Source organism: Dreissena polymorpha, chromosome 2, assembly GCF_020536995.1.
Source record: "Dreissena polymorpha isolate Duluth1 chromosome 2, UMN_Dpol_1.0, whole genome shotgun sequence".
Taxonomy (NCBI): domain Eukaryota; kingdom Metazoa; phylum Mollusca; class Bivalvia; order Myida; family Dreissenidae; genus Dreissena; species Dreissena polymorpha.
The window spans coordinates 110,244,001-110,259,522 of NC_068356.1; the positions used below are offsets into that span (position 1 = coordinate 110,244,001).

Below are 15,522 nucleotides of genomic sequence, written 5' to 3' on the forward strand. Positions count from 1 at the left end.
TTTCATAACGAAAATACATATGTAACACAGAACATGACCAATTTCTTATTGCCAAATACGTCCAATTTGAGTAGTGACACAACTCGTAGCCAGCATGCAATGAAAATAATACATCGATGTATGCAATGTAGTTTCATCAGTGTCTCATTTTATAATGATCATCGTTAAGAACTACATTCAAACTCAGCACAGATAGCTTTAACACAATATTTTTCTATATTCATATTATATTAAGCATACAATCTGATTTATACATGCAACAACAGTCCTGGTGTGCCTACAGGTTTAATGCAATAGTAAAACGCAACCTGGTCTCAATGCATTGAAATGGCATATCAATCAAGCGCACTTACCATTAACATTTGGTAACGGTTTACACAGTAATAAACAAGGGCAAGACACGATTGGTCTATGAATCCATTGAATGTGCTCTGCTTTTAGTTTGTATCAGCCCGACCGTGGATTTCTCGGACTTCGCGATACGCATGACAGGCATTGATATCCGGCGGATGAAATTCAGGCGTTTTTCCTCAAGTTTTATTCGCTCGATAATTTTATTCTCTAAAGCCCGGAATACTTCGTGAACGTTTTCGCCCGTTTTTGCGGACGCAAAAACGAATTTCTCCTCCCAATCTATACAAACAATTGATTCAGTCACCGCACATGTTGTGTCCTTAAATGGTTCCAAATCGACCTTGTTAGCCACGACGACGATGGAATATTTTCCCTTTGTTTTCTGCTCTCGAATTTCATCACGTAACATTTTCACAGTCTCAAAACTTGACATGTTGTCAACTGAATAAACGAGTACAAAAGCGTCGCCGGTTGCTATGGCAAGTTTGCGCATCGCGGGGAATTGATAAGAGCCCGACGTGTCAAGAATATCAATCTCAACAGAAACGTTGTCGCACCGCATCACATGTATGTGTAATTCCTCGATAGTTTCTTTGTGACTTTGTAAGAATCTGTCGTGCATGAACTTGCTAATAATGGACGATTTTCCCACGCTTGCTGACCCCAGAACTACGACGCGGTAGTTCGGTCTGACGCTGTCTCGACCCATTTGCGTACCTGTAATTCAACACATCACGTAAAAATAGAACAAACCATTACATCAATGAGGAATTACCGGCGACGTAACAAACCGAAATGGTGATCGCATAACTACCATGAAGTCCCGGCTTTATAAGCTTTCATGTAACGTAATCCAAAGACTATTACTTGTTTGCAAAAAGAAACGGGTATGTACGAACATCATAAAGTACGATAATTAACTTTATATCGTCATACAATTAGTCGTCGTTTAACTACTCAGAACAAACGTTATATAACAATTTCCAAAATTTGCGTTTGGCTGTTTGGTTAAATCACATTTTGCTATTATTATTTTGCTAACATGCTATTAGTATAATATGTGACTTGCAATTAACATACTGCACGCCGCTACATGCTATAGTTTAGTTAAATGCACGTTTTAAACACACAAACTAACAACACAAAATAATCCTTAGGAAACAGTTTTATATGAACATGAACATTGTAACATTATACCTGCCATTGCGAGAGAGGATTGCGATTAAATATATTTATGAAACGTACACAAACATGCCGTGACTTTATAATATTTGAATATATCAATCTTCCTACTAGCAGCGTGACGCGGGACGCCTAGATTAGTTTGAGTAACACATGCTCTGATTAATAAATACGATACAGCTGTTCTCTAATGGTTCATTTAACGCTTCCTTTACATTTAATTATGTAACACTTTCGATATGAAAAAGTGTTGTTGGAACATAACAAATCTATGCCAAAGCTGTTTCGTATATAACTATCGGAAAAATGTGCCCAAGTTTAAATAATCACGACCCCGTGATGCTTAATAATGACAAATAGTTGGTTATGTTGCCATATTTGACCACAAAACCCAAGATAATTCTACATGTTAGTTTTCAAAAACATGTTTCGCATCATTTAAATAATAACAACGTTTTCTTGGTGATTAGGTACTTTATTCCCTAGTGTTATGAAAATATTTGCTACTACCCAACACAATAATTTATTCTTAGTTAATTTAAGAAATCGCCTGACTATCGCATTTATGAATTGCAGTACTACAATATGTATGCGCATCCACGATTACGTTTTTAAAATAAATTTATTGATTATTTCACAGATTCTTGTCGTTTTGTTTAAAACTATTGTTATTTTTTCAACATGCAGGAAAAACAATTATACCCCACATGTCGGACTACAATTATTTGAATAATGTTTCATTGCCTAATAAGCTAGGTACATGTGCCTATTGTTTAGTATTAAACGTTTACCCATATGATCATTGTCAGTCTTTTTTTCAGTGGATATGAATACCGCCTATTTGGAAACTGTATATGAAGCAATGATTGCTTCAATAAAAGCTTAGACATTCAAAGCCAGACACAGTTATGTCTACCAATATTTCACAACGTCGACCTTAGAGAGCCAATACTCATTCTGAGAGCCTTGTATATATATATATGATCTTACACGATTTGCCATGTAAAATGAAAAGTAATGAAACACGTTAAGGAATTATGTTAATAAGTTAATAAGCAAGCCTAAATATAAATATTTGTTATATATATATTCTGAAATCGAACTCAGTTGACGTTGTTACGTCCTTTAAAGAAAACAAAAGCTTTACGTGACTAGTTCATCAAACAAATTAATACGATTTATTAACAACAGTAAACTGTTCAAAAATGTATTTTCCACATATTTAATTATAATCTTTTTCTAATGGTTGTAATACTTGGAACAGAGGATATAATGAGTTCAAAATTATCTTCACCACCTGATATTGTAACATCAGATAAAATCCCGAGCGTTTAATTGACAACATAATTAAGAACAAAACAACCCCCTGGGTATACAAAGCAATTAAGAAAAACGGAAATCAATTGATCTTCCTCTGCCGCATGGCAACGCAAAATGCAGTAAGTAGGTTATTTAAACAAAGCTGTTATGCAGGCCCTGGCGACAAAATATAATATAATATTGATACACTGAATACCAATTTTGTAATTTAAACATTGTGTGCACATTGAAGCTAAATAAAAACGAAAATACTGGTCGTAACATGTTCAATAATGTTATATTTTGATTGCGTTTGCATTTACATCATGCACAGAAAGGTATTCCTGAAAGTTTTATTAAATTAATATTTGTTCTGTTCTTGGTACGTTTACTAACGATGCTAATAATGTAAATGTATAACGAACGTTCAATATTTCCAACTCATAAATAAATAGCTATTGAAATTATTATTGTGTAACAAAACTTAATGAGAAGATTGTTTTGAAACTCTTGAGAAACAATATTTACCATTTTCAATCATTTTGTTAAGTATATCCATCTAATTCTCTCTTTGCTCGTTTATCTGTTACTGTATGTGTTTTGTTTACTAAATGTTATTCACAAAACATTAAATGTTTAACCCAGACGGGCTTTAGTCCGTAAACGTTGATGTCCTTGTTTAGGGACGGCATCGGAGAAATAACAGTGTCTGAACTGCACTGCAAGTTTTTCTCTGAAAACTTACACGTACCATATATATCTGTGTCCGCTCACTGTTCCTTCTCAAAGCCGATAGTAAGGGCAAACGACGATATCCATAGATATTAAAGCGTGTGTTAGATACCTCCATAAGTAAACAAGACAATTACGAATAAATAACTGTAGTCATAGTTCAAATGAACAAAATGCTATTCATGTTCATTCATGCAACATATTAGTGAGCGTTAGTGTTTTGTATTGAGTTTAATTGGCAATTTCTAACAAAAGTGCCCAGTTCTTATTAAGTTAGGTGACGATATTTATATTTTTTCAAAATAGCTATCATGACATAGTTAGAAATGTGCAACATGATATTCGGCTACAAGCATACTATAATACTTGAAATATGATGGTAAATTTAGCTTTTGACCTTATGCAAATCATGTAGACAATACTATTGAAAGTTTCTAATTTCTTCTTAATAAAAATAATTTACAGAATAGCAGCCAATACTACAATGAAATTATTCTCAAAAGGTATTCGATTTAAAAGAAATGAAATACAAACATCATATTTCTAGTATTTGTCATCAAGGTGGATAAGGCTTGCCAGTCTTTCTCAGCATATTAATTGATTAAAATAAAAATAAATCACACCAACAACTGCTTCAATACAATAGTGCATGAAACGAACTAATGTTTCAACAAAAGTGCAACATGGATAACTGAAAAAAGATAAGTAATATCTTCTTTTTAAATGGTTGAATTTATATTTTAGTTTGATTAGATTGTTGCATGATTTCGGTTCACATTGAGTTTTGAGTTATTGCAAACACAAGTATTTATATGCTACGGTACTATTTGAGATCTGCCAAAGAAAGCTATATTCGCGTGATATTCTTTTCTGACAGTGGTTGATATTTGAACCAACTTTTAAAGCTATTTTGTTCAATGTTGATTTTTATGTTGGTAGTTTAAAAATGCAACGATGTTCTATATCTCTTCATGGTGATGACACTATGCATTCGTTATAGCATTTTTTAAATTATAACAAACGTTCGTATAAATCAATGTCCCATTCGGCACGTTGTGCTAGGTCTATTGTCGGCATGCTTTTTAATTAACGTGAGTAATAAATGCGATACCACAGCACTTGCACTAAATGATAAGTTTATATCATTGTATCACCGTTAAAAGAATACATGTGTTTAACGAGACGAAAGCCATTGTATTTATGCCATAAAAATATTGGTAACTAAATATTGGGAAACTAAATAGTATGCTGTTGTTGTTGATTTTGCCTTATCATATTATTTATAAGTCATGCGACGGATTTACACGCTATAATGTATGAACTACAATTATATTCGTCAAATGTACAAATATTGATGGTTATTGCGATGAGAAAAATGTCATAATTTATGTTTCGTGTATATGTATATAAATACAGTAACAATTATTGCCTTTGCTTGTATCAAATACATCTCAAGTATCCGATATGCTCACAAATGACTATGACAATTCTTTTCAAACTTACACATTATCATGCTTCTGAAAAGTATGTTTGTATGTATTTGCTGAAACAATCTCAATCAGTCTAAATGTATGTTTGGAAATTGTTCTTTTTCTGTGCAAAAACTAAAATTATCCATGTTTATATGTAATACGTAGCATCAGATGTAAATGTGTGTAAGGAAATGAGGAGGTATTGTTCAAATAAACACTGCTTGACAACTTGTTATTAATCTGAGACATTTCCGATAAATACTGATTTATTCGTGATTTCGTTTTACCAAAATGCCTGGCCGAGTTTACTTTTGTCAATTAAGGTTTTATTTTGCAAAAAATGCGTGTATGCGTCAACTACAAAACCGAGCAAATTTATTTAACACATACAACAAAGTAATGCGTTTGAGAAAAATAAATGCAAAAAAAAGCCCTGGCATAAAAGTTGCGTGCAAAATAAAAGAATATTAAAAAACTTTATGATACAACTACCACACGACACGCTAATTCTTATATCTTACTGACGAATATATCTTTATTTCTTTAACCAAATGATAATATATTTGAAAAGTTCATGGTCATGCTTTTAATGTAATCTTTTGTCCAATAATAAAATAATAAATGAAGTCACACATTCTGTTTAAAACTTGTCGAAAGTGTACGTACCGGTATACAATTGGAAACTACATCAATATTTTGTCATGGACAGTTAACTTCACATTGGATATTATAAATCATGATGGCATGAAACTGCACAAAACATAAATTACTCGTTAACTCATTATTTTTAAAATCTTATTGCCGAGAATATACATATAGCCATAGCAAAATACGATGTTTATACGAATAAAATAGATACATGCAGGCTGTAATACACCGCTTTTTAAAATGAAATTTAGTAAAAATCGTGATGGCTTTAAAATATAACCATCATTATAAGAAAGCCACGATGTCCCTTAAACTCTAACCCAAGATCCCGGACACCTATTGCTGAAGACTTGACAATGAAATCTGCTTTGTAACAAATTTCTATTAAACCAGGCCTTTACATTGTCAAGTTAACATTCTGAATAAGTTTTAACACGTCATAAATGTTAGAGTGGTACACTTTAGATGTGTCAGAATGGGCCTGAAGACCATATCTTTCGGACGCATCTGAACAACATTGAAACTTGGCCCCAAGTGTGTCAAGATAACAGTTCTGAGCAAGTCTCATTACATTTTACCAGAACTGTAAAAAGAGTTGTTTTTAAAGGAATCGACCAATTAACCTAGTTTGTGAGTGCACATGGTTTAGATTCGAATTTGGACTCAATGGAAGTAATATTAAGATAAACATGTTCACCAAATTTCATAATCATTGAGGGAACATGTGGACTATATTTGTAACTAGATTTTTTTTTTAATTTGACCTTCCGACCTAGTTGTTATGACGCATGTAATCTAAAGTTGACTACAGCTGAAATACTTGCAGATTAACAATCGGAACAAGTTGTATTACAATTAGATTACAATGAGGCATCGAGTTACGTCACGAGCTAAGGGATGACGACACACACCGCAAGCCGCGCACTTCACATCGCACGACGACGGACACCGTTCATAGGTTAATAAGAATAGCTTACCTTGATTACAAAGAACATTAAAAGTTTATTGGAAATATTATGTTTCACAAATCTATATATACAGTTTGTGTAACAAATAAATGGGAATACATGACATTTTATGAGGAAAGCTCTTTATCACTTTTTCCCATATCTTTTAGGTCAAATACAATGCATTTACAAATTACAAGAAAAATACATCAATTAGGTTCTTGCTTATAAAGTATTGTATCATAAGATTTCATGCAATCAAAGTATTACAAGTGCATCCGTCATCAGGGCACTTTTGTCTTTGATTGAGCTAGAAGATGATTAGGCATGCACAAGATAAAAACATCTAAAACGCCGTGTATAACCAGTAAATATAATTTTAGGGTTACTTTCCCCGATGAAATGACATCTCCAGCTTTAAATAAGTTGTGTAATATTGGTTTCGTTACACCAGGCTTCCTTATTTTGACGCATATTAGTTTGAACTACTTCTGTAAAAATAAAGACAGTTTACTTTATGCTTTCCGGTGATTTACAGAGAAATATGAGTGAATTAAAACAGTTTCAATGTAAAAACTAACAGTGAACATGAACGAGACTGTCCACTGGTATACCGTGAAATGACGTCGTTGGCATCATTTTAAGAGGCATTATTTTCAGTAAAAATACCAAAATTATAATTTGTAAGCATAAACAAAGAAATGTGTTGGATTAGGTGGAACATCGATTTTTATTCACTTGTGATCATAGATAAAATCACAAGCGAATTAAAATCAATATGCCACCAAATCCAATAGATATCCTCTATTTAATCCATTAGTGTATGAAAAAGTAAAAGGTTTTTAAATGTATTAAGTTTGCATTTTCCTGAATTAAAAAAACGCAATTATATCGGGCAATGAATTGTCCCGTTGTATAATTACATCAATTATTTTTTATAAAAAAAAAACTTAAACAGCTAGTCCGAAACAAAGAACAATAACCAAATAAGTAAAACATGAGATGGACTTATTTCAATTATTATTGACATGTTGTTTACACGATTGTTTCAAGATCCCATCAATCAATCAGGTTAATTAAATATAATTAATATTGGCAGAAAGAAAGCAATATAAGTGATATGATCCAGTTGTTGATGATTATCTTAATTGCCGCTGGATTTTGTCTTCCAAAGACACATACACTCATTCCATAAGGGTCAACGCGCGTAAAGAAAACGAGTTGTTTTGGGATTCAAAATATCGATATGTTGATTCAAGACAGTGCCAGACAGTAAACATAAAACGTCAGAGCGATATAATTAGACACAGTTAAACGAATGCCAGCAAAACACATTACAAAACAAGATATTGCATGTCATTCTTTAAATAAATTAACGCTTCTATTCCAGAATTATGTATATGTCCTAGAAAGGGTTAATCGGTGCGGTTGTTTTTGTTAGACACCACTAGGTGTTGATATTTTGATTTCCCCCAGAGATTTAAGCATGTGTATGCCAGTAATAATGTAAGATTGTTTAAACACCAACAATGATCAACAATTATTTGTTCTAAATAGGGATTTTACGGTTGCTTTTAAATGATATGTATACATAAGTATATACATGTAGATGCAGAATGAAATGTATGTGTGAAATATGTTTACATTAGTAAAGACATTGCATTACGATAACGAAAATTACTTTATTGGTTTCCCTTAAATGAAGACAAGCGTTTGCAAACACATGCAGCTTGACCTTGATTTGTACCACGATGTACAATACTGTATATATAATACGCCTTTTGTATACCAAGTCTAATTTCAAAATGATTCAGTACGTAATAATGATACATATTGCTGCATTGCCAGATGTCAATGCGTCATGATTCCTTTATCGGTACATGAATTGTTAGAATAAATCAAATGGATAGTTACTTCATGTCGTTCATGTCATCAAGTGATTAACTATAACACACTGTGAACCACACACATTTGCGTGTCGTATATTCATGAAATGATGCTATGATAGTTTCGTAATTCACGTTATGATAAAATTTAACAGAAAACTTACTTAAAAACGATTTTAGTTGAAATGGCGACTCACATAATGAATTATATTATGATGCATTAAAATTTGCCATCTGTTTGACACACGCTTGTTTGGGCTTTGCTTAATGCATAATAAATAATATTCGATGTCAAACATTTGTTTAATAAATGCTCTTATGTTTCAGAGCTTATGTTATGGTGCTTGATTTGTGAATTGACTTTTTAATAGGATGTATTTTTAGACTTTAAACTAAAAGACTGTAATCTTTACCCTCACAATAACTTAATGTTGTGGTTTATTGATGACTACGTTTTACCGAAAAGAAGAACTTCGGCCAAACAAACCATGTTCACTTTTGAATCTCTCTTCATGTAATGTATTGACATAAGTTTCTGCAATTAAAAATGGGTATAGGACAAAACAATTATCTTGGCTCTTTCGTTATAACTGATCACAGTATCACAGATCGTTAGGTCATCCTGATCATAATTCATATCTCTTTAATAACAATGCATTTAAGTCGATGATCGATATATGTACTCGACAATCAAGTTGCAATTGTGTATCTCTTAGTGCAATCTGTCATAACGACGCTAGCACGGATGCGCTGATAGAAACGAATTGGTAAGCAGACAGTCCTGTATTAAGGTCATAACGTTTGATTTTATAATAATACACACGTGGATTAACGAACGGTCATCGTTTATCACACTATACTGTGGAGCATGTGCATATTTCGGTCTTATTTTATTATACTGCATTCCCTTTGTTATTGCGAATTGTTGATTAAATAATTAAGTACAATACGTTCGTTAAAAAGCTATTACTCCTTTGTAAGAAAACAAATATTGCTTTAACTTGAGAAAAGTATGTTTGAATACGTACGGGTAACTCAATTTGCGTTTAAACACTGAGGCCTCATATACAATGTGCTTTTTCATTAAATGAGTATCTTTACCAGAGTAATAGCGGTATTAGTTTATAAGAGAATATCTCATAGTAGTAACATGCACAATAATATCGTATTTTTCTTATATATGTAATGTTAACAATTCAGGGTAAGATAATATATCGTCCTTTGCATATAAATATGTACGTTTTTGTAATGTTTGTGACCGACTTACTGACCGTAATGGTATGGCGTCTAGGTAGAATATCTGTATCGATATATAGAAACCACCAACCAATTCTTACGTGAATAATGAAGTTTAGTTTGTATTATAACGTCTTTCCCTCAACTAAATAATATTTTTTTCCAATTCTGCCGTTAAAGGCTAGATACAAGTTGTGCAAAACACTATGTCGAGCTATGATGTTATGATAGATAGTGCGTACGTGATTTTCAGCTTACAATTTCATAGCAATCATCTGCGATAAATTCTTATTAAAAACAGCTTATATGCGGTTGGCGATTATTTATTTCAGACAACAAATCTTGGAAAATAGTAAATTGTGCTGTCACAATATATACAAGCTTAGATAACGTGTCGTGTTTCAAATGGGTTGCGTTTAAAATGTATTGCAGCTTATCAGATTTCAGATTTGCTTTATTTTGCCAAATGTGCTGCTTTATTTTACTACACCATTTAAACGTTTTCAACTTGTTAAACTGCGTATACTGGTTCATCTATTCATTGAAACAGATACAATATAACGAATATCACATTAGAAAAAATCCAAAACAAATCAACAAAAATGAGCTTTATAATCGTCTTAAGAAGTGGACACAACATAATTTCGGTTATAATGTACGTTGTATGTGATTGTTTTGTAAAATTATTTCAATTGTTTGCTATCTAGAAATGCATGTTCGTTTTTTAAGAGTTTTATCATATGTCCACGTGAACATTTTTTTGTATCTTGAAACCGCCATGGGATGAACCTTTGCCTAGTTATGTATGCCCTTGCAACACATTGAGTACATTGAATGCAATCAACAACTGAAAGCCTTCTGTTTCAAACATATATCGCTTGGGTTGCCCGTGGGATACACGTACCATGTACCGAGTGTAACTATAGATATAACGCAGCCTCAAAATCTGGTTATTATGCCCAGCGCAAAATAGTAATGTTTAAACCCATTTGTCATAATGTCAACACATTATCTTAGTATTTTCCTGTTTAGAAGATTGTTTCTCCATTTGTGGGATGAGCGTTTATAATGCATTTCTCTAGACCTATACTAAATATATGTTTATAATACAAGTATTAGTATTATCCCATTGATATTGATATATATATTGCAAGATAATAACTTGACAAACATATATAAATGCTTAAATGTATATATGGAATTATTCTAACATTTACAAAGAACACTCAGGCTTAACAAAATAATGGGATTTTTGACGATGCTGGAACAGCAGCGTCCAAGGTTTGATTACCAGTAAAAAAAATCTTCACAATTGCGTCCTATGTAAAAGACCGAGCCAGTCCGATTGAGATAACTCGATTTTTTCAGTTACTTCCCTTGGCATTCGCCACTGCGTAGGAGATTGCTCGTTGATTTTCATTGATAACATTCTCCTAACAGAGTTGTCGTTCGTGTTGATAAAGGTAAATATTAATAGAACAGCATATCCTGGGGAAACAGATTCAATAAGTGTATCAGAACGTTAATTTCAAATTAGCAATTTTATATCCATTTTATTTTTATAGACCAATGAAACAACTATATATTTTCTCTATTTTGTTTGATATTTGTTCTCGATTTAGTAAATAAATTGCGAATAAAAACATGTAAAATTTACTTTTTACGTGTTCACAAAACTAAAGAATGCGAACGATTTCGAACCTTCAAATTGTAAACGCTGCACTGCTATGATATATATAGATAAAACAACATTTCTGTACGTAATTGTCCGTCCCGCTAGCGCAGTGGTAAGGACGTTCGCTTTTCACCTTTACGACACCGGTTCGATTCCCGCTCCCGGCGCAATGTTATATTTTGTATGTTTTGTGGTCACCATTCCTGACAGTTTTTTTTCCGGAAAATCTCATCCCCCCCGCAGCATTTGACCATATAAAAAATTGAAAAGTATTTCAGTACAAAACAAATAGCTGGAAATTGCAGCTATCATTCAAAATTCGTCCCAACTGTCGTCAATCTAATCTTATTAGGTAGGAGTGCTTGACACACTCCGGGTCCCAACATTATGCAGCCTCAGCGCGGAGGTAACTCATTACCTTGGAAAAACACGAATACACACCCTGGGTGCAGCCTAGGCGCGTATAGACTCAAACAAGGCACTTGAGTTTCAAGTGCGGGCACAATCATTTAAAATTTACATATTGAATACGATATTCTAACAGAAATTACACAACCACCTAAGTGTACATACCATGTTTGATATTTCGTTCGATTGTTAGATTTCAGCATATACATGTATAAGGTCATTTCGCTATTAGTTAACTTATCCATATGTTCGTGGGCGAACTCGGATAGTCAAGTGCTCATACGATTGAGCTCACATGGTCCGGCTATGTGCTCATACCTACTTTCGAGAATCATCATGAATGTATTGCCATTCTTAATGAACAAGAATGTGACCCGCCTCCCAGTTTCGCTCAATGGGTCAAGTTACCCACGGGTACTACTTCCCCGTACCCCTAAACTTTTTTTCGTACCAAAAATGTTTCGTACGTAAAATTTGTTCGTACCAAATTTTGTTTCGTTCCCAAAATTTTCGTGCCCAAATTTTTTATCGTACCCAAATGTTCGTATCAACATACACAATTATGGTGATATAGATAAACTTAAATTGATGTTTTATATCCATCCTCTTCAAAAGCATCGTCACACCAGTACTGCCAGTACTTTGATTTTTATTTGCAATTAACTATGCTGGATTGTTTATTGTTCTATTAACAGTTGTTATGTGTTTAATTCTGCTACAACATAATTACTAGTGTATGATTAGTAAAATCAGCATTTCTAAAAATGAAGATATGTGACATAGATTGCTTTGCCGTTGCAAGCTTCAATAATTCATATTTATGTATTCGACAGCCAATATATAAAGCTCGCGTTCTTAGTACATTCACGTTTCCCTTATATTGGCGCATCATTAAAATATGTTCTTCTTGTAAAATTTCACAGTAACATTGACAAGCAATATCCGTTTTGTCTGATTTCTAGCTATAAGAAGCGTGATTTGGAGATTAATTTAGTTCTGAAATAAGAAGAAAAAAAGATGAATACAACATGCCGTGTGATTTTTACATTCATCATCGTAATTATGACAATTATAGTTCCGAATATTGTACTTGCACAATTCTTTGTAAATTTATAAATAAGACATGACCATGCACTGCCTGAAGTAATTAATTATACAAAACGTATCAAGATAAATATCCTCAGCAAATATACATGCGATCATTTCGTGTTTCAATACCGTGGTTTCATAATAGCAAGTATTTGTTCAATGGCATAATCGATTGTCTGCGAATGTTCTCACTTTAATCGTGCAATTAGTAAAGTATGTTCAATCAGCAATAAAAAAAGATAAAGCCGTGTACTAAAGCTTTATACATCGGTGAACTTTAAAACGAAACGTCAAGCACGTTGGAAACACATACATAATGTTTCCTTCAATGCCGAGGAAAAAACATATTTTCTAGTTGTTGAACGTGACAATTATGTCAAAAGTGAGCGTAACTGCACCTTCTGTATGTAAATATATGTTATCATGTAGCAATATAGAATTGTAATAGGTTACTAAGATAAAAGTATTAAAAAGTTATCTTGAGAAATAAAAGGTCGCATTTTAAGTTGCAATAATTATCCTTTACATAATTATATATGTAAGACTGCTACGTTTGGGTGGAAGTTATTAGCATGCATCATGTATATATTTAATGTTTTATTGAATGTCGAAAATAATGTCTGTTGCGAGCTATAGTTTTTGTTTTACCAATCTTACAAGGGGAAAAACAACGATCGAAAAAAGTGTGTGTATTCTATTGTATAATGTTTATTTGCTTTGTGTCAATTATTTATTTTAAGCTCTTCTCTTATGATGCTTGATGTTTTACAGGGTTTACCAACTTGTTGTCGATTTACCAATGAAGTCATTTCTATGTTCGGTTGAGACATCCAAAAAAGCATACCAAAAGGAGCCATAATTGTATGTAACAAATAAACAAACACGTGGAATACAATAAGACCAACTATTCAAAACATAACGTAATTATTGAGTTTGAATTTATCTTGATCTTAATATTCTTACAAACTGGTTTAAGTCCATTGCTTTAATTTGCACAGTTAAATGCGGCGATGCCGGTTTCAAAAAGTGTATGTGTATAATTATTGTTTTGTTATTAAAGAAGTAATTTCGTACAAGTTCTTTTTTCCTATAGGGTACAATAAATTATAAAAATATATATTGTATACCAATAAATGCAATCGTTTAAAATAAACTAGCTTTATTGGTCACTGGAATTACTTATTGTTTCTTTTTATATATATTTTTCTTTATTTGTTTAGCAATGTGCAAGCTTTGAAAATTCAACTTACTGTATTTGGTAATGCGTCATTGAGTGGCAAACAAATCCATGATAACTATGAATAGATGATTCGAATTAAACCCGAAAGCATCCCAAAGCAATAGTGAGAAAATCAGTTTTCACGGTAATAAACGCAATAAATGAGAAGCACACACAATCATTTCGAGATGATTTCTCAGAATATTTCATATCAGCAGTTCCTGTGACATGTTTGAAGTGTTTTAATGGCTTCATTTGCATCAATATCTTGACAGTTCATTCAGTGTTTATGCCAGATAATACATGTGGCCTGCGGCTTATTGAGGTTTCAATAGACTGTGTTCAGAGGCCGGGTACTTAAAGATGATTGCATGTTAAATTGATACTCGAAAGCACATACAAGCACATAAATACTTGTTAAAACAATATGTTTGTTTTTAAATATTTCTACGTACATAGTTTGATTTAACGATATTTTACAATACTACTCGTGATCCTCAACCTTAACACTAATTACATAGATATTTATCAGATATAACCCCCATTTATCAGAAAAGACAAAAAAGAGCCACAGGGTAAATACATAAAGCAATGTTTGTTAACACTGAAAACATAATAGACACAAAGTACAGTACACAAATTAAGAGCTCACTGATTTTGAATTATAATTATAAAAACGGACGAAACAAAATTACACAAAATTAGTTCATTGGAAGTGCAAGCTTTGGTCATAGATATTTACGTGTTAAATGTGTGTAATAACTCATCTCAACATATGATTTAATGTTCTTGAAGCTTGTATTGGTAGAAGCAAAATATATATTTCCTAGTTTGAAGCTGTAATTCCTGACGTACTTTTCCTTCTAATTTTTTAAGTATGTATCGTAGATATTGTATTATGCAAAACTGTAGCGTCTTCAATCACAATATCAATGCTTGAAATCATACAATAAAAGACAAGGAACCACGTGTCAGCTTTCAACAGAAAATTACTTAAAAGTCAAAGCTAGAATGCTGGCGTTCACACATAAAATACGTTTTAATGACATCATTGACATAATTACTGTACGTGTTGGTATATCATTTCTATCGTCTGGTAAATGATTAACTGCCATTTAAATAAGGGTTGTTGTTCTACTGTTGTGTTCGTAGGTTGTACAATGTACATGTATAACACAGTTTTGATGTCACAGAAGTAGCATATTTTTACCATGTATTACTCTAACAAGAGAAGTCACATTAATTTTACAGATTGAAAACAAGAAAAACGCTTAAAAAATTGTGTTCAGCCTACTAGAAAATACCTGATATATTATGTAGGTCACAAGGATTTAATAAGCGCCAATTTCGGGAGGTTTATCAGAGTATTCACAGT

General features: G+C 32.6%; 1 protein-coding gene across 1 annotated transcript; it reads right to left on the minus strand.

The window, feature by feature from the left end:
- Positions 1 to 409: 409 nt before the first annotated feature.
- LOC127869981 (ras-related protein Rap-2c-like) lies at positions 410 to 1,063 on the minus strand. Its single transcript, XM_052412640.1, has one exon. It carries the CDS (start codon positions 1,061 to 1,063, stop codon positions 410 to 412), a length of 654 nt encoding a protein of 217 aa, XP_052268600.1.
- Between the last annotated feature and the right edge of the window lie 14,459 nt (positions 1,064 to 15,522).

Bases quoted from the DNA above. Each gene is read 5' to 3' on its own strand.
- LOC127869981 (XM_052412640.1), bottom strand. From the start codon at position 1,063: ATGGGTCGAGACAGCGTCAGACCGAACTACCGCGTCGTAGTTCTGGGG.